The 25,494-nt window shown below is 48.1% G+C and overlaps 1 protein-coding gene across 1 annotated transcript in view; it reads left to right on the forward strand.

Moving 5' to 3' along the window:
* The window catches only part of SDR42E2 (short chain dehydrogenase/reductase family 42E, member 2), a 54,598-nt gene extending 51,870 nt beyond the window's left edge, over positions 1-2,728 (forward strand). The window contains exon 12 of the mRNA XM_075319143.1: positions 1,838-2,728. Within this exon, the coding sequence (XP_075175258.1) occupies positions 1,838-2,047 (210 nt within the window). The 3' untranslated portion in view covers positions 2,048-2,728. The remainder of the gene's footprint in view (positions 1-1,837) is intronic.
* Positions 2,729-25,494: the final 22,766 nt, after the last annotated feature.

The following is a 25,494-nucleotide window of genomic DNA, read 5'->3' on the forward strand; positions in this document are numbered from 1 at the left end:
TTATAAAAATGGTCAAAGAAAAATAGATAAAAAAATTAAATTGTGTTCAACACAAAAGTAACATCATATAGAAGAAAGATAAATGCTTAACAATGGAAAAAAAACTAAATAATTAAAGAAGGAATTAATGAAAGCTAATCAATAAATTATTTTTACCCCAAAATGGTGCCAATAAAAGCTACTGCTCATTCCACAAAAAAAATTCTTATATGACTACATAAAATATAAAAGGTATACCGCAACACCTAGATTAAGTATTTCCATCAAAATGGTTCAAAAGTACTTTAACCAGATACATATAGTATTTGATTTCATCTTATGCAAATTAAGCAATTGATTAAAAGTAGCCGTCAATGCAATTAATACAACATTGTGGATTGATTTTGTTATTGAAGAGGTTTTAAAAATTAATCAATAAAATAAATGTGCCCAAAAATGGGACCATTAGAAAGATGTAAAAAAAACGTAAAACAAGCCCTCATAGAGTTACATATAGAAGGGGACATTTAAAAATAAATGATCGGCGACAGTAATGGAACAATGGTTAAAGAAAAAAAATCTGGTCCTAAAAGAGGGACCCTTCACCTCCCCCTGACGTGTATTTTGGTAAATACCTGTATTCCTAATCAAATAGTAATTGTTGAGCATATTTTCTTAGAACCCTGTATTTTGCCATTCCTATGCTATACCTGCTAAAAATGTATGAATCAATTGACAACTGGGTGTTGCCATTGGGGACAGTGGCGTAACTAGAGTTCAATGGGCCCTGGTGCAAAATGTGGACCTGGGCCCCCCCCCCTTATGTTGGTCAGATGTATGTATATGTATATATACATTTAGCATTCTAAATCCTATAAAGACATACGAGTCCCCCCCCCCATTATGTAGTAATGTCCCCCACCCTGTTCTAATGTCCCTCATCCTGGACTCCTTCCTTGGAAATATGTCCTCCATCCTGGTATATATGCCCCCAATCCTGGAAGTATGTTTCCCCTCCTGGCATATATGTCCCCCATCCTAATATATATGTTCCCTATTCTAGCCCAAAGCCTTGTGTATATATAACCCCATCCTGTTAAAAATGTTCCCATTCTGGTATATATGTCACCATCCTGGGCCCCTTCTGGTATATACTGTCCCCCTCCTGGGGCTGTACTGATATATACTGTCCCCATCCTGGGGCCCTCCTGGTGTATACTGTCTCCTTGCTGGGACCCTCTTGATATATACAGTTCCCCTCCTGGCATATACTGTCCCCTTCCTGGTATCTACTGTCCCCCTTCTGGAATATATATGTTACAGTCTTAGTAAATATGTCTCCATTCTGTCTAATGCAAAAAACAGCATTGTACTCACCCTCTCTGGCTCCCACGTCGCGCAGCGTCCTCCTGTGCAGCCAGCGCACAGAGGCTGGCAGCTAGCATTGGTGTCGGTGCTATTGCAATGCATGACGTCATTGCCATGCGCCGCCCTCAGTCATTAGGACACAGATGAAAGCTGCCGACTTCTGTGTGGTCAGAAACGTGTATTGCAGTACAGGGACCCGACTTGTGTCTGCACTGCGATGCATTTCAGCTGGATTTTCAGCCTCAGAAGCACATCCAGCTGAAGCAGGGGCTTGGGCCGGCAGGCCCCCTGTACCCCTGGGTCCAGAAGTGGTTGCGATCCATGCGATTGTACCGCCCCTGATTCAGGATGTGTCCCTGATATTGTCCAATCACTGCCAGGAGAAATTACAGTTTCTAAAAAAGATGGCAGGTGAATTTTCATTAAAAAAAAATGAACATCTTACTCACTTTCTTTGATCTAATACGTAATCTCCATCTTCTTTTTCCAGGTAATGAAAATTGCAGTAGTGCACACATTCCGAATAGACAAGGCTCGCAAAGAGCTCGGCTACAACCCAAAGAAATTCTCCTTTGCTGACTCGGTGGACTTGTATATCAAAACCAGACCTAGTCCATCCCAAGAAAAGTTCAATTTTACCAAAATTTGTATTTTTTTATTGGTTTTCTTTAGTTGTCTGTATGTACCTTTGTTTCTATAGATGACCTGCATTATTATAAATAATGGGTTTTCCATTAACCAATACAATATATAAATGGCTTTACCTCAATTTTTGCTTTTTTTTTTTTAATGGGTCAGGTTGAAAAAGGTATTCTTCTGCAGTCAGGCTAATGGGATTCCATGAGATTCATAGATTTTATATTTAGACATATTTTAAAGGGAATCTGTCAGGTGATTTTCTAGTACAATGCCTTTAAATAAGGCTTAAGGTGACCTTTCAGGATCAGTAATTTTTATTGCTCTACGTTATCCTGTTATCATAGTATCATAGTATCATAGTTTTTAAGGTTGAAGGGAGACTCTAAGGCGGGCTTTGCACACTACGACATCGCAGGCCGATGCTGCGATGCCGAGTGCGATAGTGCCCGCCCCCGTCGCAGCAGCGATATGTGGTGATAGCTGGCGTAGCGAAAGTTATCGCTACGCCAGCTTCACACACACACTCACCTGCCGTGCGACGTCCCTGTGGCCGGCTACCCGCCTCCTTGTTAAGGGGGCGGGTCGTGCGGCGTCACTGCGACGTCACACGGCAGGCGGCCAATCAGAGCGGAGGGGCGGAGATGAGCAGGATGTAAACATCCTGCCCACCTCCTTCCTTCCGCATATCCTACGGAAGCCGCAGTGAGGCCGGTAGGAGACGTTCCTCGCTCCTGCGACTTCACACACAGCGATGTGTGCTGCCGCAGGAGCGAGGAACAACATCGGACCATTGCGTCAGCGTAATTATGGATTACGCCGACGCTGTACCGATGATACGATTACGACGCTTTTGCGCTCGTTAATCGTATCATCCAGCCTTTACACACTGCGATGTCGCATGCGATGCCGGAAGTGCGTCATTTTCAATTTGACCCCACCGACATCGCACCTGCGATGTCGCAGTGTGCAAAGTGCCCCTAAGTCCATCTAGTTCAACCCGTAGCCTAACATGTTGATCCAGAGGAAGGCAAAAAAAACCAATGTGGCAAACAAGTTCCAATGGGGAAAAAATTTCCTTCCTGACTGAACATCCGGCAATCAGACTAGTTCCCTGGATCAATACCCTGTCATAAAATCTAATATACATAACTGGTAATATTACATTTATCAAGAAAGGCGTCCAGGCTCTGCTTAAATGTTAGTAGTGAATCACTCATTACAACATCATGCGGCAGAGAATTCCATAGTCTCACTGCTCGTACAGTAAAGAATCCTCGTCTGTGATTATGATTAAACCTTCTTTCCTCAAGACGTAGCGGATGCCCCCGTGTTCCAGTCGCAGGCCTAGGTGTAAAAAGATCCCTGGAAAGGTCTCTGTACTGTCCCCTCATATATTTATACATTGTGATTAGATCCCCCCTAAGCCTTCGTTTTTCCAAACTAAATAACCCCAAGTTTAATAACCTGTCTTGGTATTGCAGCCCACCCATTCCTCTAATAATCTTGGTGGCTCTTCTCTGCACCCTCTCCAGTTCAGCTATGTTCTTCTTATATATCGGTGACCAGAATTGTACACAGTATTCTAAGTGCGGTCGCACTAGTGACTTGTACAGAGGTAGAACTATATTTTTTTCATGAACACTTATACCTCTTTTAATACATCCCATTATTTTATTAGCCCTGGCAGCAGCTGCCTGACACTGTCCACTAAAGTGAAGTTTACCATCCACCTTACACCCAAGTCTTTTTCTGTGTCTGTTTTACCCAGTGTTCTACAATTAAGTACATAATCATAAATGTTATTTTCTCTACCCAAGTGCATGACCTTACATTTATCTACATTAAACTTCAATTGCCACTTCTCAGCCCAATCCTCCAATTTACATAAATCTCCCTGTAATATAAAATTATCCTCCTCTGTATTGATTACCCTGCAGAGTTTAGTATCATCTGCAAATATTGAAATTCTACTCCGCATGCCCCCAACAAGGTCATTTATAAATATGTTGAAAAGAAGCGGGCCCAATACTGACCCCTGTGGTACCCCACTTATCTTGTTGTAAAGTCCCTAGAATTCAGTGTGACCTAGTAAATAGTCAAACACATTTAAATACAAACTGCATATGCCCTGTTCCCCCCTCCCATCTCTCAGATGGCATCAGTAATAGTAAATCTGAACTGAATTTGCACCGCTGCCCCCACCCATACTCCCTCCCACCTCTCAACAGTGATAGTGAATGCACTAAGGGGTGGGTGAGGAGAGCAGTGAATATGTAAATTGTATTTACATACTCTTGACTAGGGTGCTCTAGACACTGAATGCTATGGATCTTACAAGAAGATAACAGGATAAGGTAGAACAATAAAACTTACTGATCCTGAAAGGTGTCCTTAAACCCTATTTAAATATAACATTAGTAATGTACTACAAAAGCATCTGACAGATTCCCTTTAATTGTAGACTCATGTATGGAAAACTAAGGGACATGTGCCAGGCTTAACTACTTGACCACAGAGACCATGTTGGTATGGCATGGATCTGTTTTGTCGCTTTTTCCAAACTTTGTTTCATAAAAATATCTTCTAAGTCACTTGCGTGTGGTACTAAATTAAAGAGGTTCCTTGCTTTGGACAGTACCTGTTTTTTTAACACTTGATCACAAAGTGTTCTCCTTGCTGACAAGAATCTGAAAGAACATTTGGCAGTGAGAGTTCAGTTTCCCTACAGAGCTATCACATTGGAAATTAAACAATACACAATGCCCATTTAAATTGGTGAATTGTCTGTGTGAGACAGGACAGGTCCTGCACAGAAAAAGATGCTTTATTTGAATGCTCTCCACTGGCTAAATGATTGATCCTGAAGAGGACCCATCCCTATTAACGCCATAGTAGAATATATGATAAAGGGTTTTCAAACCCTCAGCCCTAGAGGCAGTGCTCCTAGAGGAAAGGCCCATTTGGGGGGGCTAATTTTGGCCTGTTAATGAGTGACATACAATGACGAGCAAAAGGGTAACAATGTTTTGAACTTTTGACTCTCAGGCCCCATATCTCACCATCCACTGCAGTTTTCAGTGTGAGATGACCATCATTTTATAGACAATCATCTTGACTCTCTGATATATAAATTTGACTCACAACTATTTACTATATGATAAGTTATGCAGATTCTTGTCATATCACTGGATTGTTACTGTTTTAGTCGTAAAAATCTAAATTTAAATGTTTATTATTTTGTTAGTATTTTGTATATCTCCTTTGCTTTTCAACACTGCCTGAATCCTTCTAAGCTCTCAATCAGATTCATGCATGTCTCCACCAAAATCTGACCCTAGGTCTCTTCTACTCAGTCCCAATGTTGGTGCATACTGGTCGTCTCACTTGGGTATATATACAGCTTTTTCTTCAACTCTACCCACAAGTGTTTGATTGGGTTGAGATCTGGGGACTGTGCGGGGCCAATCCAGCACCTCTATTTCATTGTCAATTAACTATTTCTTTGCCAATCTCGATATATGTTTTGGGTTGTTGTCCTGCTTGAATACAATGTCATCCTTTTCATACCCATATTTCTCAAGTGTATGAAGTAACCCATCTTGTAGGATACTTACATGTAGCTCAGCATTGAGACCACCATCGATCCTGGTCAAGTATCCAATGCCTTTGGCTGTGAAGCACCCCCATATCATCAGGCTTCCTCCACTGAACTTGACAGTTCCTTCAATTTCTCGATCCGTTAGCCCCTTTTTCCCTTGTTTCTTCCAGACTCATTTTCACTCATCAGAGCCTAGTCTATTGACTTTTGTCTCATCGCTCCATGTCACCCATTTCAAATCTTCTACAGTTCACTTTTTTAACTGTTTTTGCAAAGTCGAGCCGACGCTTGTTATAATAATATTGAAGTTGAGGCTTCTTCACCTTTTTTCGGGCCACCGTTCCAGACTTGTGTAATGTGGGTCACATGGTGCTCGCATGGATGTCTGTGAACTCACTATTACGAAGCATATGAGCCACCTCCACTGCCGTGTATGTCGCAAAAAAACCTGATAGGCCTTGTGATGAGCCAAGTTGTTGACTCCGATATTTTGTCTGGATGTCCACCTCTTGGCTTCTGAATAGATGAATGGGCTTAATTTTTTATTCTTCCAACTGTCATGGCCTCACATGATGCAGTTTGGCAATTTTTTTGGCTGAGACTGTTATCCATGAGCTGGATGATGCGGTTTCTCTTTTCTTTTTTTTAAATTCTTTATTTTTTTAGATTATTTGGAATCAACATAAACATAATAAACAATCCAAGGGCCTAACGGCCCAACTACATCAAGATCAGTGTAAGATTCCAAATATTGAAAATATTGAAATAAAAACAAGGTAAACAATAGACCTAATAGAAAGGCAACTAGAATTTAAACAGACTATCAGACGTGATAGCCTAAAGCAGATCAGAAGAGAAAGAAAAAGGAAGAAGAAAAGACCAGAACAGGGGGTATAGAAGAAAGGAAGGGGGGGGCGGGTAGAATAAACAAGGCAAGGCAACACACCGTCTCTTCGAACCCAAGCCAAGCGCCACTCCAGACCTACAATGACGCCCCACCATTGGACCCTGCGCAATCCCCCACCAGGTCTCGGTACTCCACTGTTTGTTGGAAGTCCATCCACTCTCTCCAAGTGGCCCAGAATTTTGTGTAGGTGTCATGCACAGAAGAGGTCAGGTCCTCCATGTGCATGAGTTCATTGGATCTGGCAATCCACTGTGCGACAGTAGGTGGTGCTTGACTTTTCCATCTCTCAGGAATGCATGACCTAGCAGCCATTATAAGGAACTTCCTCAGTGAGGATCTGTAGGTTTTTAAAGGGGTCCCACAGTGATGAAGCAGGAAGGCCGCCGGTCCCAATTCCTCAGTAGTTCCAAACACCTTCCGAATAATATCGGATACTCCCGACCAGAACAGCCGCATTGCCTCGCACTCCCAAAACACATGAAGCAATGTGCCCTCCTCCCTACCACACCTCTAGCAAGTGGGGTCCGCCGACGGAAATATGTCGTGCACCTTGGTTGGCACCCTGTACCATCTAGAGAGCAATTTGTAGCTGGCTTCCTGGAACCTAGAGCTAATGGATGAGCTGTGTACTAGTGAAAACACCCGCTCCCTCTGGTCAGGAGACAAAACAATACCAAGGTCCCGTTCCCATTGTAGGATAAAAGAAGAAGGAGGCTGATCAGGGGGGGAGGACAACATCGCGTAGATTACCGAAAGTAAATGACGCACATGGCCTACTCCCCCACACAGGAGTTCAAACTGTGTCTTGGGGAGAAAAAAAGCGAGTCCTAGGCGGAAGCTTACTGAAAAAATGTGCGAATTGCAAACATCTCCACTGTCCAAGCGGAGCTGGGGTCTGTCTAGCAGCCAACATGGATATTGAGGGCCAAACCGCATCGTCCCCAAAGTCCTCCGCCCGATCTAACCCATTATGCACCCAGATTTGAAATATGGGGTCTGTTTTACTTGGCTTGAAAGAAGGATGGCTCAGGATAGGGGTCATTCTAGAATGGGAGGGGATCAATCCCGCATGAACCGAGGCTGTATCACAATATGTTACTGTTGGGCCAATGGTCAGGTGTGACTTCAACAGGACTGGAACCTCAGAGTACCCACGGCAGTTTATTTAACGGTATGGGGGAGAAGGACTGCTCTAACTGCACCCACACCTTCTGCGTACCGTTCCTGCACCAATCTACAATTCTGGTAAGGTGTCCTGCCAAGTGATAGAGTCTCACATCAGGCAAGCCGATGCCCCCTTTGTGTTTGGGTCTCGACAGGATTGTTCGTCGTATGCGTGCTGACCTCCCTGCCCATATAAGAGGACTGGACCAATTCAAGTGCCTTAAAGAAAGCAGAAGGAATCTTAACTGGGAGCGCTTGTAACACGTACAAGATCCTGGGCAAAATGTTCATTTTGTAGATTTGGCATCTACCAAACCAGGAGAACAGAGTCTTCCCCCATCGGTCACAGTCGTTTCTCTTTTCTTGGGAAATGTTGGGCTTCCCCTCGATTCGAACCAGTGACTTTTCACTTGGGTATCAACCAAATAACACACTCAACTATTAGGAAATGTTGTAATTTCTAGTATACAGGTAGAAAAAGGAGCAAAACAGTAACAATGCAGTGTCCTGACAAGAATCCGTATAACTAATTATATGCTAAATAGCTGCAAGTCAAATTTATGTATGAGATAGCCAAGATGATTGTCTATAAAATGAAGGTAGTCTCACACTCAAAGCTGTAGTGAATGGTGAGATATGGAGCCCGAAAGTCAAAAGTTCATTGTTACCCTTTTGCTCGTCAGTGTATATAATCCTTTTGTTAACCCTAGAACGCGCAAGCAATTCAATCTACCATAGAAAACAAATGACCTAGCAGGCCTGCGAGGCCCCAGGTATGCGTTCTAGGGTTAAAGGCAGCATTTTTATGGGACACTTACTGCTGAGAATACCGATTATTGGCTCATCTAAATGGGCCTGAAGACAACTGTATAGTACAGTATCTATTGCATTCTGTATGAAACATAAATCCTCTGTAAACACGTTGTAATATGTCTATGTACAGCTAAGTGACATGTAAGCAGCCATAATCTGGTTGCGTGCCGATGCCTTTCTAGTAATGTTTCTGTAAATCATTTACAATAGAAACTTGAATATGTCCAGGATTAAATATTGGGTTTATCCTAGACATACAAACAATGGAGTAACAGCTATGGTCCCGGTGTATGAAGGGGATCTAGGTCGCCCATCCAGTCCCACAATATCCTGCTTCTAGTCAGCAGCACAAAGTTGAGTATCCTCGACTGGAGACACATACGAACCTTGTAAAGGAGATTTAAAAGGCAAATGGGGAGCTGTAAGATGCTTTTGTGAGGGTGCACAGGAGGCCCATGGAAAATAGGATGCCTGTGCAGGGAATATCCATGTCATAAAGCGTTATTCCTAAAGTATTAAGTTATTCCCTATCCGTATTATAGGGGATAACTTAACAACTGCTGGGGGTATGAGCATTGGGACCCTTGCAATCCCCCATAAAGGGCTTTGGAACCTAGAAACTGGACTTTGTAGATCGCCAACCAGAAAAAAGGGAGGGTTCTCTTCTCCATTGACATTACCATGGCCATATGCCTATTAAGCCAATTCCAAGGCACTGCCTTAAAGATTGTCTGTTTATTACTAGTATTATTATTAGTATTGATTGAGGAATGTTCTGCCATGCTACATTCACTTTGGCCGAGCTGTGAGTGCACCTGGAATGAAGAGTAGAGGGTCTGGCTACGGCACATTATGTGACCCCACACCATAATTCTGGGAGTAGGACCGGCGTGACATTCCCTTGTGACAACCTCTGAAAGGTGTTGCCCACATGGACTCTTCAGATTAAAAGATCCATTCTGTACTGAAAGTGAAATCAAATGTCACACACCAAGCCTTAGGCATCAAACAGGGCATAAGGCATTTGCTCGGCATGAGGCTATGCGCCAGATGTCCATCTACAGATTCTCCATTGGCCCCCTGCCACCACTCTCAAAGGCCATCATGATTCAGAGCAGGATTGCAAGGGAGGCTGGGAATTGAGGTTTATCCTCTTTTGCCATGAGTCCTGCTTTTGCCATGGACGCAATGATAGCTGGAGATTGTTCTGAAAATCATGTGGACTGCTCCATTAAGAGGTAATAGCGGGATCATGTTTAATAAGGAGGGATCCATACAGGATTATTGGTCACCAAGTTGGCTCTTGTTATGTTCTTAGAACAGTTTTTTGGAGGGATACTTTCCAGCCAAAGAGGGTCTGGCGGAACTTATGAAATGTGCCTGCATATTCTACTTCAGAAATGCTCCTCTGGTGCCTGATTTGAGTGGCATTTGTGGTGCAGAGTATGGAGACGCACACTATTTAGTAAAGGCTCCAAGTTCATTAACTGGTGTGCGCCTCTTCATGCATCTGGCACCATGTACTCTGCCAAGACTGGCATAGTGCGAGTGTCAGGCTTCCACCAGGGGACGCAGAAGCTAAATGGAGATGGAACTTCAAAGTGCAGTTAGACAAAAGCCCACAAGAGGGTGCAAGCACCAGAAAGAGGAGTCAGCAAGCCTAAAGGGTGCTTTACAGGCTGCGACATCGCTAGCGATGGCTAGCGATGTCGTGCACGATAGCACCCGCCCACGTCGCTGTGGGGGTGATCGCTGCCGTAGCGAACAATATCTCTATGGCAACGTCACACGCACATACCTGCTTAGCGACGTCGCTGGAGACACCGAACAATCTCTCCTTTAAGGGGGCGGTTCGTTTGGCGTCACTAAGCGGCCGCCAAATAGCAGAGGAGGGGCGGAGATGAGCGGCCGGAACATGCCACCCACCTCCTTCCTTCCTCATTGCCGGTGGACGCAGGTAAGGAGATGTTCGTTGTTCCTGCGGTGTCACACATAGCGATGTGTGATGCTGCAGGAACGACGAAAAACCAGCGGCATGCACCACCAAGGATATTATGAAAAGGAGTGACGTGTCAACGATCAACGATTTTTGACGTTTTTGTGATCGTTGATCGTCGCTCCTTTTAGTCACACACAACGATATTGCTAGCAGCATCGGATGTGCGTCAAGAACACAGTGACCCCAACGATATATAGTTAGCGATATCGTTGTGTGTAAAGTACCCTTTAGTCTAAACCAGGATGTCACGTCAATACAGGGTGGAGTGGGCAAGCTGTAAACAGGTGGAAGCAAAAGTGTCAGGAGCCGAGAAGTCACGTCAAAAGCCAAACAGGGGAAGTAAGGCCGAGGTCAGGAAACGTTACTGAGGTCAAAGGCCAGGAGAGCAAGTAAGTACAAAGAGGGGGAGGAGACCAAGACACAGAACGGGACCGGGGTCAGGTAGACAGGGTGGACAAACAGTACAAGGGAACAGAGGTCATGGAGAAATAAGCTGGGTAGCGGGACGAATCAGGGCTAACTCACAAGAAACAATTGCGCATGCTGCAGAGCAGGAAGTATTACTGGTGGCGTTCCAGAAGAATCCACACCATGTTAAAGCGGTGTGAGCAAAGGAACAAGGCACAACCGAGCAGACCCCTCCCATCAGCATCCAGCTATAGCCATGACAGCAAGCTTGTGCTGTGCCTATGCCGGTCTTGATGAATCAATCTCAACATGTCTATTAAACAAATTTATCAGGCATCTCATATGAAAACAACTACTTTTTCTACATGGTTCTTGTGATGGGTGGACTTGATGTGAAGATGCCTAAGTATTTTTATACTGAAAAGTAAAATTTGTTAGCAGCTCCTGAATTCATGTTTACACAGATCTACATTTTTTCATATTATTGTTAATATGGCGGGTGAAGCTTTTGGATGAATGAGAGGTTCTGCAGCAGCAAATTAAAATTACTAAGCGCATATTTCAATAAAATATTCATTTTTAATTCTGCTCATGTTGTTTAGTTGTCAAGTCTTAATGAAATGAAGCTTGTCTTTACATTTATTACTAATGGTCATGTTGATGGTCAAAGACTTGACAAGTTTGGCTGATGTCTGGCTCTCCGTCATTCATGGTGTGAGTACAGAACTGTGGTGTCCAAACCTATTACAAGTTTCTGCCTAAATTCAGCAGCCTCATAAGATGTCGCACTTGTGAAACAGATCTTAGGTTAATTGAGCTTTTGACTCTGCGTATCTTCACTGCGCAAAAAAAAAAAATATATATATATATATATATATATGTATATATATGGAGCCGCCGCTGCAGAATGTCACTATTGGGGCTGGTGGTAATTGCAGCATGGATGGTAGGCTCCCCGCAAGCAAGACCGGGCCCCAGAGGATCGGTGTTGTGACGGGCATTGGAAGAAGGTAGTCCACACAGAGGTATAGTGCAACTGATTTACTCACTGCTGGTAGATGGTAACAGGTTACCCGAGGACGGCTGGTTTCACCTTCAGGTCCCCTTCATCCTTCGTCCCAGTTACAGTTTAGTCCTCTGGTACCTACTTCCCCTGCACCTGTCTCTGGTAAATGGGTCCCCGTGGCGTAGAGCAACTGGGGGAACCCGTCCAGTGGTTTGTCCACTTCTGTCCGCCTGACGGTAGCGTGAACCCTGTGGGGTTGAAGTCTCTGGTCCTGTCCCCGGTTCTCCCTTTACTACTGAGTCTTCGGATTTTTAGGGGCAGCGAGGTCCTTGATGGTCCCATCGCTGTGCAGGTGTTAACAGGTCGGCTTGAAGCTCTTTCCTGTCCTAGGGTCCTGTACCCCGTCGGTGTGTAGTTCTGGGAGTACTCCACCATACTCCACCGGCAACTACCCTCCTGGGTACCAGGTTACTGTTCCCCTGAGTCAGGACGTTGCTTCACTTTCACCTTCACTCCTCTACTCTGTCAACTCACTCTGACTCCTCTCCACAGTCTGCCCCTCCAACCTGGTCAACTAGTGGACTGGTTTGGCTCCACCTCTAGGTGGCCATCCATTGGTCCGACTCTACCTAAGTACCATTGTATGGGGGATTGTTGGGGAAAAACTGGGATTACCTGGGTTTTTGGTGTTACTGGCACTGGTCTCCCGAGGACCTAAGGGGTAGGCCCTGCATCCTTGTGGGAATGCAGAACCTTGTAACACCCTGATGGCTTCAGGAGTGCTACATTCCCCCTTGGTTAATTCCAGCATGTCCTCGGGCTGCAAGTGAAACTGGTTACACTTTTATTTTCAACAGAGAAACATAACAGATCTTCCCTCGCAGTTACCCCTCCCTTCACCTACCACCCAAAGATCCTGGTCCCAGAACCCTCTAAGGAGGCAAATCACCGGTTCCGCTGGTGATCAGGTCCAGATCATCTCTGTCCCGGACCTTTCATTCACCCGACCTCTCCTTGGTGGTGGTACTTAACAGGGTCCACTGTTGGTACTCTGGTGGTGCATAACTGGTGCAACTTTGTACAGGTTAAGAGTTTTTGGCTGCTGCCAGTCCTGCAGCCTGGGGTCCATTTTTATCAAATCAACATAACTGGTAAACTTTTCAATTGTCCATTTTTAAGCAGTTTAAATCAACATTTTAAACTTTCAGATCAGGAACAGTTCAAACAACAAAACAAACAAACTGGTAGCATAGAAGGTAACGGCTACCAGGGTGCTGGATAAGGGCTTTCTGGTTCACTTAGCCTCCTGGGATAAGCAGTCAGAGTCCTCTCCCAGGTGACAACTGCTGACTTCCCGCTAACTGGTTCAAGGTAGCTCGCTGCTGGGTCCCCGACAGCGACTGAGTACAGTACCTGGGGACAGTCGTCAGCACTGGCGGCGGCCTCCTCCATGGCTCCCGATGACGTCATCGCCTGGGCTGCCGTCACTGGATCAGAGGGTGCTTGCAGTGGCGTAGTTCAGACCTGGCCCCCCCCTCCACGTACACCGACACTTGGGGTACGGGACAATGACGCTGACACTTGGCTCTTACCCTCAGCACCCAGATTTCCCATGATCTGAAATCCCTCTATCACCACCCAACTTTCTTATGTTCTGATATCCATCTTGTCCTCGGCACCCAGCTTTCCCATGCTCTGCTATACATATTTCCCTCAGCACACAGGTTTCCCATATCAGAGCATGGGAAAGCTGGGTGCTGAGAAATGTATAGCAGAGCATGGGAAAGCTGGGTGCCGAGGGAAAGAGCCCTTTTCCCTCAGCACAAAACGTTCCCATCCCATGCTTGTATCTTTGTCCCCCTTGTATATAGTTCTCCAAATACTATAATGGCCCCCACATAGCCTTGCATATTGTATAAAGGGTCCCACATAACGCTTCATATATTAGAATGCACCTCCATAGTCCTCCATGTATTATAATGCATTTCCCATAGTTCTCCATGCATTATAATTCACCCCATAGTCCTCCAAGTATAAAGTAGCCCTCACAGCCCTCCAATTATTATAATGAATTTCCCATACTTTTACATATTTTTTAATGCACCCCATAGTACTTCATATATTATACTGCACCACATAGTCCTCCATGTTTTATAATGCACCCGTATAGTCCATGTATAAGGTAGGCTCTATAGTCCTCCATATATTATAATGTAGCCCCCATAGTCCTATATGTATTATAACGCAATCTCATAAAACTTCATATGGTATTATACAGCCCCATACTCCTCCATGTATAATGCACCCCTATATTCCATGTATAAGGTGTCCTTCATGTTGTATAATGCATCCCCATAGACCTCCATACATGTATAATGCAGCCCCCTGGACCTCCATGTATAATGCACCCCTATGTATAAGGTGTCCGTCATGTTGTATAGTGCAGCCCCATAGACCTCCATGTATAATGCAGGCAGCCCCATAGACCTCCATGTGTAATGCAGGCAGCCGCCCCATACTCCATGTGTAATGCAGGCAGCCGCCCCATACTCCATGTGTAATGCATACAGCCCTCCCATGCCCCATGTGTAATGCTGGCAGCCCCCCATGCTCCATGTGTAATGCAGGTGTACCGCCCCTGCAGCGTTCGAACCACTCATATCCGGGTGTCGTTACTCGTGGTTCAAGGGTCTTCGGACCCGGGGGCTCAGGGTCACTCTAAAATGTGATGGGGGATTATATACAGGGGATTAGATAGTTTGTGACGCCACCCGTGGTGTGCGGTAATAGGGAGTACCGCCGCTGCCGTTGGGAGTACCCAGGGTGATGGAATGGGGGCAGCCAGATGACGTTACCCTCCACGGGTAGAGAAGACCCCGGGACTCTGAGTAGTGAAGTGCAGGGGGAGCGCAGACTCGCTGGTAGCAGGGGCTGATCAGGTACTCACTCAGAAGGAAAGCAGACGCTGACAACGTAGTAAACCAAGGCTCTGGGTGCCACTGCCCTCTTGGGGGAGCTCGTCAGGGTCTCCGTCCCCTGCAGCATTGCCTGATGGTCCAGAGCCTGCCTCTGTGCACAGATTTTAGTAGTGTCCAAGTGGCCCGTAAGCTTGAAGCTGTCTGGGCCCCGCTCCCCACTTTTTGGTGTGAAGGAGCTTGGGATTTCATTGGCCTGCTTTGGTTGGAATTAAAGAATGTACGTCTGGAACACCTATGGTGTGAACAAGGTGCAAGACTGAAAAATATACAACTAAACAATAGGATAAAGAGTTGCACACCAGTCACAATGTATAGGGGAATATTGAAAAGCAGAACTGCTATGGGAATACTAGACTGAAAAATACAATGGACTATCTGAAAAAAGTGAAAAACATGAAAACGATATGTGCATAACTGCTATGGATAATAGGAATGAGAGATGTTTAGCCATTGTATTGATCAATGCAAAGGAGCCCCAAAACCAAACGCCAAGGTAATCTCTCTTTTCAGATAGTCCATTGTATTTTTCAGTCTAGCATTCCCATAGCAGTTCTGCTTTTCAATATTCCCCTATACATTGTGACTGGTGTGCAACTCTTTATCCTATTGTTTAGTTGTATATTGTTCAGTCTTGCACCTTGTTCACACCATAGGTGTTCCAGACGTACATTCTTTAATTAGTATGCATTTTCTGTCTGAGAACCCTGCCCCACCCATAGCCATGTGTCTTTTTTCACATATATAGCTTGGTCCCTTGCTTCCCATACAGAGCAAGTTTTTAACTGCAGGTGAGGTTACACATAGGTTAGGGACCCCAAAAATAGAGATTACCTTGGCGTTTGGTTATGGGGCTCCTTTGCATTGATCAATACAATGGCTAAATATCTCTCATTCCTATTATCCATAGCAGTTATGCACATATCATTTTCATGTTTTTCACTTTTTTCAGATAGTTCATTGTATTCTTCAGTCTAGCATTCCCATAGCAGTTCTGCTTTTCAATATTCCCCCATGCTCCATGTGTAATGCAGGCAGCCCCCCCATTCTTCATGTGTAATGCAGGCAGCCCCTCCATTACTCCATGTGTAATGCAGGCAGCCTCCCCATTCTTAATGTGTAAGGCAGGCAGCCCCCCCCCCCCATGCTCCTTGTGTAATGCAGGCAGCCCCCCCATGCTCCATGTATAATACAGGCAGCCCCCCCATGGTCCATGTATAATGCAGCCATCCCATGCTCCCTGTAGAATGCAGACCCCCCCCCCCCCCGACCTCTGGCCACCGTGTACGCACTAATTTTATTTATTTTTTTAAAAAGTAAAACAAACAAGTTCTTACCTCTTTCCTGTTACCCTGCTGCTGCCGTCGACGTCTTCCCGTCCTGCGCTCTGAGCACAGCCGTCGCACAGGAGTGACGTCACCACGCAGGCACAGGGGGAGAATGATGATGCATGGAGCTGCACGGGCCGCTCCACGCTTCATTGTTGCTGTGCGCGATGACGGGGCAGGGGGGCCTGATGTCAGCGGCGGCACCGGGTCGTATAGCAGCCGCGTAGTCTGCGCCAGAACAGCGCAGCTCCTCTCTGACAGAAAGGAGCTACTTGCTGATCTGCAGAACGGGCCCCTAAGCTGCCGAGCCCGGTCACAGTGGCGACCTCTGCGGCCGCGGTAGTTATGCCCCTGGGTGCTTGCTCCTTCTCCAGCGGAGAAGGTGATGCAACCGCTTCTGGTCTGGCAGGGGAAGCTGGTGCCACTTTTCCCTTCTCCAGCGAACAAGGTGATGCGACTGCTTCTGATCTATCTTGCTCTGGCAGTGACACGGCCTGGTCAAGGACGGATCCCGGTAGCTGGGTCGGTGCAATCTGGTCAAGCGGTGCTTCACTTTCTTGAGTCCGCATGGCCGCCACCACCTCCATCATCTCCGCCTTCCACTCCTCAACTCACTGCAGGTGTTCCGTTCGCAGAGTCCAGCACAGCCGCTGGACCCCCGCCTCTAGCCTCTCTGCGATTCAGGTCCCTGAGTGACCTGGTGCACTGGCGTGATCCCCTGGAGCAGACATGTTGCTGGATACAGTCCTGGAGGCATTCTGGTACAGGTTTCGTTTTACATTCCGGATACTCCTAGGGGGCAGGGCTTTCTGTTTGCGCGTTTTGGTCTGCTGTGGCACAGTTATTTTTCAAAGCAAAAATGGCGGTTTTTCAAACAATAACGTTCAGTCAATAAAATACAGTTTTTAAGGCACACCTTACCCGGTTTGACCGGGTCCAGTTCAATCCTGTTCGTGACGCCAGGAAAAAGGATTATCGCGCCCAGGGATATTGGGTACACGGGTCCCGGGCAGTGTCTCTCTTGGGAATGTCACGGTGGTGGCCGTTGCTCGATTCCGTGCCCTGGGCCCTTTTTGTAATGGGGTGTATTTACAAGGGATTTAGGTTAGTGTTCATACATGATGCCACTTGTGGTGTTGCGGCTATATACATATGGAGCCGCCGCTGCAGAATGTCACTACTAGGGCTGGTGGTAATTGCAGCCTGGATGGTAGGCCCTCCGCAAGCAGGATCGGGCCCCAGGGGATGGGTGTTGTGACGGGCGTCAGAAGAAGGTGGTCCACACAGAGGTATAGTGCAAGTTTACTCACTGCTGGTAGGTGGTAACAGGTTACCCGAGGCTGGTTTCACCTCCAGGTCCCCTTCGTCCCAATGCCAGTTTAGTCCTCTGGTACCTTCTTCCCCTGCACCTGTCTCTGGTAAATGGGTCCCCGTGGCGTAGAGCAACTGGGGGTCCCCGTCAGGTGGTTTGTCTACTTCTGTCCGCCTGATGGGAGCGTGAACCCTGAGGGGTTGAAGTCTCTCGTCCTCTCCCTGGTTCTCCCTTTGCTACTGAGTCTTCGGATTTTTAGGGTCAGCGAGGTCCTTGATGGTCCCATCGCTGTGCAGGTGTTAACAGGTCGGCTTGAAGCTCTTTCCTGTCCTAGGGTCCTGTACCCCGTCGGTGTGTAGTTCCGGGAGTACTCCACCGGCAACCACTCTCCTGGGTACCAGGTTACCGCTCCCCTGAGTCAGGACGTTGCTTCACTTCCACCTTCACTTCTCTACTCTGTCAACTCACTCTGACTCCTCTCCACAGTCTGCCTCTCCAACTTGGTCAACTAGTGGACTGGTTTGGGTCCACCTCTAGGCGGCCATCCATTGGTCCAACCCTAGCTAAGTACCATTGTATGGAGGATTGTTTGGGGAAAAACTGGGATTACCTCGGTTTTTGCTGTTACCGGCACTGGTCTCCTGCTACCTATGGGGTAGGCCCTGCATCCTTGTGGGGATGCAGAACCTTGTAGCACCCTGATGGCTTCAGGGGCGCTTCAATAAAACAAACATACAAATTTACAAAGTGAGTTTATGTCAGATTGTAATAATAAGTATTTCCAGGGGCATAAGGATCGCGGTTGCAGAGATTGTGACTGGGCTCAGGAGTGGATGGGGCCCGCCGGACCCCAGTGCCTACTTCTGCTGGATGTGCGTCTGAGGACACACATTCAGCTGAGGTGTATAGTGATGCAGAGACCCTTCACTGCTGACCAATCAGAGGCCAGCAGCTGATTTTGGCATTCTCATGAATGGGGGTGCATGACAATGACATCATGCACCAGACGCACTCATAGATGTCAGCTGCCGGCTCCCGCACTGGATATAGAAAAGGATGCTTTGCGGCTGGGGAGTGATGAGTTTATTTAATTTTTTTATTGCAAAGGCAGGACAGTGAATATACATACCACAATAAGGGGGGCATATAAAGCAGGATGGGCCCAGTATGGGGGACATACAGTATATACCAGGGTGGTGACATATTTAAAAGGATGGGCCCAGGATTGGGGACATATATACCATGTGGCTTTAGGATGGAAGACATATATACCAGGATGGGCCCAAGATAAGGGACATACTGTATATACGTATGTGCACATTGCACAGTGCAGAAGGATTAGTACAGGCCCTGAAATGAGCGTCACTGATGATGCTTTGTTTCAGGGAGCTAACAGGAGCCATGGCAGTCACTACAACCTCTGCCCCCTGATGATGCTTCATTTGAGCATCCCAGCATGTAGTGGGATTCTCAAACTAAGTGTCATCAGAGAATAAGTAGGGTACCGCCACAGGAGGGAAGTAACATTTTTTTATAAATTATTATATTCATAGGGCCATACATGGGGAATATGATGGGGCTGTAAAAGTAGTGGACACCCCCGTTAATTAGATAAACAAGCTGTTGGTTACCACCAATTCCCAAGATTCACTAAGGGGTACTTTGCACGTTGCAACATCGCTACTGCGATCTCGTCGGGGTCAAATCGAAAGTGACGAACATCCGGAGCCAGTAACGACGTCGCAACGTGTAAAGCCTAGATGCACCGATAAACGATCGCAAAAGCGTCAAATATCGGTGATCTGTGTAGCGTCGGTCATTTCCATAATTTCACTGCAGCAACAGGTACGATGTTGTTCCTCGTTCCTGCGGCAGCACACATCACTGTGTGTGAAGCCGCAGGAGCGAGGAACATCTCCTTACCTGCGTCCCGCCTGCAATAAGGAAGGAAGGAGGTGGGCGGGATGTTTACGTCCCGCTCATCTCCACCTCTCCGCTTCTATTGGCCGCCTGCCGTGTGACGTCGCTGTGACACCGCACGACCCGCCCCCTTAGGAAGGAGGCGGTTCACCGGCCAGAGCGACGTCGCAGGGCAGGTAAGTGCATGTGAAGCTGCCGTAGCGATAATGTTCGCTACGGCAGCTATCACAAGAGATCGCAGCTGCGACGGGGGCGGAGACTATCGCGCTCGACATCGCTACAATCGGCTAGCGATGTCGCAGCGTGCAAAGTACCCCTAAGTCTACTTTCACACTACGTTTTTTAACTGCGGCACGAATGGATTTTTTGCATCAAAACTGGACCCATTACAAATGCGTTGTCTGTTCAATTAGTTTGCAATGGAATCGCGGCAAGATGCGATCACCTGCGGTTGTGTGTGATATACACTGGATCCATTGTTTTGCAATATTTGATCTGGTTTCAAAAACGCTAATGTGACGCCCTGGCCTATCAGGTCGTCACAAGGGTGCTGTGCAATATGCCCTTCTGCATGGTACCCGCTCCTCCTTGGTTACGGGTCCTGTCCCTTTGGTGCTGCTAAGAACAGGTATACACAAATCCTGAGGAACACACTGCACCACACCCACCAAACACCCATTGGGCAGCCTGAGGGGAATAGGGCCGCCCAGATGGAGGGATGGTAGAAGGAGGGCCAGAAGTGTCAGTAGTAGTCAGAGAATGTCAGTGAGCAGTGACAGGAAGAGGTCACGCTGCGGAGCTGGGCTCCTGTACCCGTCCCAGGTGCCAGACGTTGGCATGGTCTGGAAGGAGAAACCAAGGAAAAAATTGTGAAAACATACCCTGCTGTAACTAAATAAAAGCATAGTGCATATAAACATAGGGTACTTAGTAAACACTGTTTTTGATCAAAAAAAGCATAAAGCTATCCCACCAACGCCAAGGTGTACCCAGTTGGGATAATACCTACACTCTCTAATATTAAAACCTTACCATGGGTCTAAAATAGGCCTCAATGTGGCTAAGGGCTGAGAGCGACCGGGTCCCAACAGGACACACACAGTCAGGGGGATTCACAGAATGAAATGTCCAGCTCGCTGAGAAGGGGGCCACTCCCTGTTTGTACTGAATACAAAAAAACTACATAAAAACAAAAAAGTGAGCCGGAGTATGAGATGGTATACATGGAACTTGTGAGACCATGTTCACACTGGCCATGAGACAAAGAGAAACCAAGGAAAAAATTGTGAAAACATACCCTGCTGTAACTAAATAAAAGTTTAGTTACAGCAGGGTATGTTTTCACAATTTTTTCCTTGGTTTCTCTTTGTCTCATGGCCAGTGTGAACATGGTCTCACAAGTTCCATGTATACCATCTCATACTCCGGCTCACTTTTTTGTTTTTATGTAGTTTTTTTGTATTCAGTACAAACAGGGAGTGGCCCCCTTCTCAGCGAGCTGGACATTTCATTCTGTGAATCCCCCTGACTGTGTGTGTCCTGTTGGGACCCGGTTGCTCTCAGCCCTTAGCCACATTGAGGCCTATTTTAGACCCATGGTAAGGTTTTAATATTAGAGAGTGTAGGTACTATCCCAACTGGGTACACCTTGGCGTTGGTGGGATAGCTTTATGCTTTTTTTGATCAAAAACAGTGTTTACTAAGTACCCTATGTTTATATGCACTATGCTTTTATTTAGTTACAGCAGGGTATGTTTTCACAATTTTTTCCTTGGTTTCTCTTTGTCTCATGGCCAGTGTGAACATGGTCTCACAAGTTCCATGTATACCATCTCATACTCCGGCTCACTTTTTTGTTTTTATGTAGTTTTTTTGTATTCAGTACAAACAGGGAGTGGCCCCCTTCTCAGCGAGCTGGACATTTCATTCTGTGAATCCCCCTGACTGTGTGTGTCCTGTTGGGACCCGGTCGCTCTCAGCCCTTAGCCACATTGAGGCCTATTTTAGACCCATGGTAAGGTTTTAATATTAGAGAGTGTAGGTGTGGCGCCCCTGACCTGGTCAGGCACCACTGAGTACTGCACCCATGCTGGGGACAGTACAACACAGGTAATCCAGAAGGCTGACCGAGGTGTGACTACACAGGCGCATAGTGATCAGGTCTCACACATGTACCTTTGGGAGGACCCCTGGGGATCCCAGGAGGGGGCAAAGCCTTCACCTCCACTTGAGGAGTGGAGGGGGCGAAGCCTCCATCTCCACTCAAGGGGTGTGGTAGAGAGCCTGGTTGCTAGGTGGCGTAGGCAAGAACAGGAGAGGAGGAGCAGTGAGCCGGTTTAGTGTGCAGTCCAGGGAGAGCAGACGTGAGGAGCAGACCCCTGGGGCTGTGACAGTCTAACAGCGTCCGCGCAGTGACTACCGACGGGGGAGAACGGTCACCTAGTAGTGCTACCCGAAATCCATCTTCAGCTAAAGAGAGAGCAACGGAGTGGGAAGTAAGGAGACTGCTAGGGAGTTACCAGGCCCAAACGGGTAGCAGGTCCCAGTGCAGGGATAGATCCACCTTTCCTTGCCAAACCTGCATGAGGGGGCACTTCATACCCCCAAGACCACACTACAGAGTCCGCAGCCACGTCGCCACAGTTAGGGCCCATAGTTCACAGGAGGCAAGCAGCCGGAGTGTCCTGGTCCAGGCTACAAGCAAACGGGCCAAAACGAAGGGGAGAGAGGCTTCAGCAACTTCCCTGGGTGACCCCCATAGGGACTAAAAGTCGGGGTTACCCCAAAACGTAAAGGGCTAAGGAAGGCGAGTCGGTAGTCACCCTCATCAGTCAGCCTGAAGGACACCTGGTTCCAGCCTGGTTCATCCCAGCTACGCCCGGGTTACTCACTCTGCCACCTTCTGTGAGTAAAACCCCTGAAAGACCTTCTGCTTGTGTGGAGTTATTCTGCGCCTTGTGGTTCTACACATCTACACAGGGCCCTGGGGCTTGCCTCACTCTCAGGAGGCTATTACAACTGACTGCACCCACCATCAGCCCCAGGCGTCCCTCAATCTGCAGTGGCGGTCCCCACTGACCGCAATTCTGAGAGTGGCGTCACGACAATCCTAGATAGAAGATCTCCTACCTGTGACAAGATCCAGCTGCGTGGAGTCCCTGAAGGTAATGCACCGACACAACACTGGAGGGGCTTCACATCTGGCGTCACGAACAGGATAAGGACTAGACCTGTTCAGACAGGTGACCATGTGCCTGGGCGGTCCGCTTGAAAAATTGGAAGCGCCGCCATATTGCCACCATGAAAAGCGCGCTGAAAAACAACAGCAGCCCGCGCTGGGAGAAGTTACCGCCCACGAAGAGGTGTGGCTACCCAGAGATCCCCTGCAGAGTCCTGACCTCGCAAGTGATGAGAGCGGAGGCGTTCAGAGACGTCGGGACAGAAAGGGAGCCAGAAGTCTGCTGCTAGAGGAAATGGCGTCTGAATACAGAGACCCAGAGCCAGGCTCCGCTGCCTGGTGGTATCGGGAACTTGCCCAGTTCTGCGACCGACTGGAGGCCAGGGTCGTAGAGCAGATCAGAGAGGGACGCACGGAGCTTCTGGAGATGGCTGCAGCAGTTCAGGCCTACGAGGGGAGAGCCACGCGACGAGTGCCAGACCGAGCGACGACGACTCAGACCCCGATGATACCACCGATGGGTGAGTCCAGTGTTGCCCCTGCCAGCGCGAGTGCCCCGACCCCTGCTGCCACGCCCGCGGTCCCTGAAGAGGCGCCCGGCGCGGCGACGCTGCACCAGGCCGCAGCCACGCCAGGTGCGGCCCGCCAAGTCCAGGCCGCAGAAGCGCCCAGCCCGGCCCGCCAAGATCCCTCCGCAGCCGCGACCCTCCTCCACGCCGCAGGTGTGACGCTGACCCAGGCCGCCGCCATGCTAGGCCCGGCCCGCCAAGACCCCACCGCAGCAGCGACGCTCGTCCGCGCCGCAAGTGAGGTGCTGAACCAGGCCGCAGCCACGCCAGGTGCGGCCCGCCAAGCCCAGATCGCTGCAGCGACGTCCAGCCCAGCCTGCACAGATCCCATCGCAGCTGCGACGCCAATCCAGGCCGCCGCAGCGATGCCCTGCCCGGCCCGCCAAGAACCGGCCACAGTAGCAATGCCCGCTAAGACTGCAACAGCGACGCTGATCCAGGCCGCCGCCATGCCAGGCGCGGCCCGCCAAGACCAGGCCGCCGCCATGCAGGGCACGGCCCACAAAGACAAGATTGTACAAGTATTTACCCCGGCCTGCAAGGCCAGAGCAGACACCGCTCCCCAGTCCAAGGAAGTCCCTGCTAGGAAGTCCCTGCTGGGAGAGGACCCCGAATACTGGAAGCTGAAGGCTGACCTAGAGGCCCAGTTCCCACAGGAGATGGTGGACCGGTATCTGCTCCCTCCGCACACCCCCAAGGCGACTCCTGCAGCAACCACGCCAAAGAGTCCCCCGCCCGGGCCTGCTGATGAACACCCATCCCCAGCGCTGCCACAACAGGAGTGCTCAGAAGAACTAAGGGGGAGAGGAGGCCAGGAAGCTGAGAAGCTGACCCCGGAGCCATCAGGAGTGGATCCATGCCCAGAGCCAGAGATGTTGCCATACTCCCGCTGGGATGAAAAGGAAGATTTGTCCAGAAACCTCACCTGGGAGTCTGCAAGCAGTGAAGTAGCAACCCAGCAGAATCCAGCCCGCAAGACACGGCGCCGCAGCAGAACAAAGTTTTCCCCTGCACCGCAATCTCCGGATAGAAAAGATGAAGTAACAGCCAGAGACTTGGAAGAAAAACGGTCTTTAAGGAGAGCCAAATCCCAGGTCAGAGGCCCACTTTGTCGTGGAATTGTAGAGGAATTTAGTTTAAAATCTGGATACGGTTTCATAGTTGCACCTGGCATGAAAGAAGGCATCTTTGTGAACAGAAGGGATGTTAGAGCCCATTTGCCTAGAGGACATCCAGGAAGAAACTTGCAGATGGGAGATTCAGTGGAGTTTACCAAGCACCAAGGAGAAAGAGGATGGTATGCATTGGATGTTACACCATGTCCCAGACATCCCTACAGTGAACCTGCGGTCTCAACAGAAAAAGAAACAGATACAGAAGAAGAGGAAAGAAAAGACAAAGAATCCATTGATGAGACCACAACCGATGATGACAAGGATGGAGAAAACAACAGGTGCCGCAGCCCTACAGGCCCAAGCCCTGGTGAGGAGGAATCTATGTAGAGAAAAGTAAGAAGTACAACAAGTTAAAGTTTTGAAAAGTTTGCAACGTTAATGTTCAAGAAATGTGCCCACATAAACTAGTGTGAGAAACCCATGAACCTTAAGGCTATGAACTGGCTATAGCCACAAACTCTCGCAGTGTAAATGGTTACCCCAGAGGTACCACCACCAGAGCCAGCCTGTTTAGGGGCCTGGCTCGCCTGCAACCAGGGAGCACGCCTGTTTATGGGGCCTGGCTCACCTGCAACCAGGGAGCACGCCTGTTTATGGGGCCTGGCTCTCCACCACAAAGAGGGTACCTGGTCAGCACCAACTGTGGAGGCCGCCTCTACATCCTGCCAGAAGTGGCTGAAGGCGCGGCTCCACCAGGCCAGGTATACCCTGAAACCACCAGCCCATGAAAGCCGCCTCTACATCCTGCCAGAAGTGGCTGAAGGCGTGGCCAACGTGAGAGGGTTTTGGGTGGGTTAACGGACTTGTGGGTGGAGGGTGGTGATGTATGGTACCTGGTGGTTTTAAAATGTTTTACCATGTTTTACTGTTTTATGCATTTTAAAATGTTGTCTTGCAGCCCGAGGACGTGCTGGTGATAACTAAGGGGGAATGTGGCGCCCCTGACCTGGTCAGGCACCACTGAGTACTGCACCCATGCTGGGGACAGTACAACACAGGTAATCCAGAAGGCTGACCGAGGTGTGACTACACAGGCGCATAGTGATCAGGTCTCACACATGTACCTTTGGGAGGACCCCTGGGGATCCCAGGAGGGGGCAAAGCCTTCACCTCCACTTGAGGAGTGGAGGGGGCGAAGCCTCCATCTCCACTCAAG

Source organism: Anomaloglossus baeobatrachus, chromosome 7 (assembly GCF_048569485.1).
Source record: "Anomaloglossus baeobatrachus isolate aAnoBae1 chromosome 7, aAnoBae1.hap1, whole genome shotgun sequence".
Classification (NCBI taxonomy): domain Eukaryota; kingdom Metazoa; phylum Chordata; class Amphibia; order Anura; family Aromobatidae; genus Anomaloglossus; species Anomaloglossus baeobatrachus.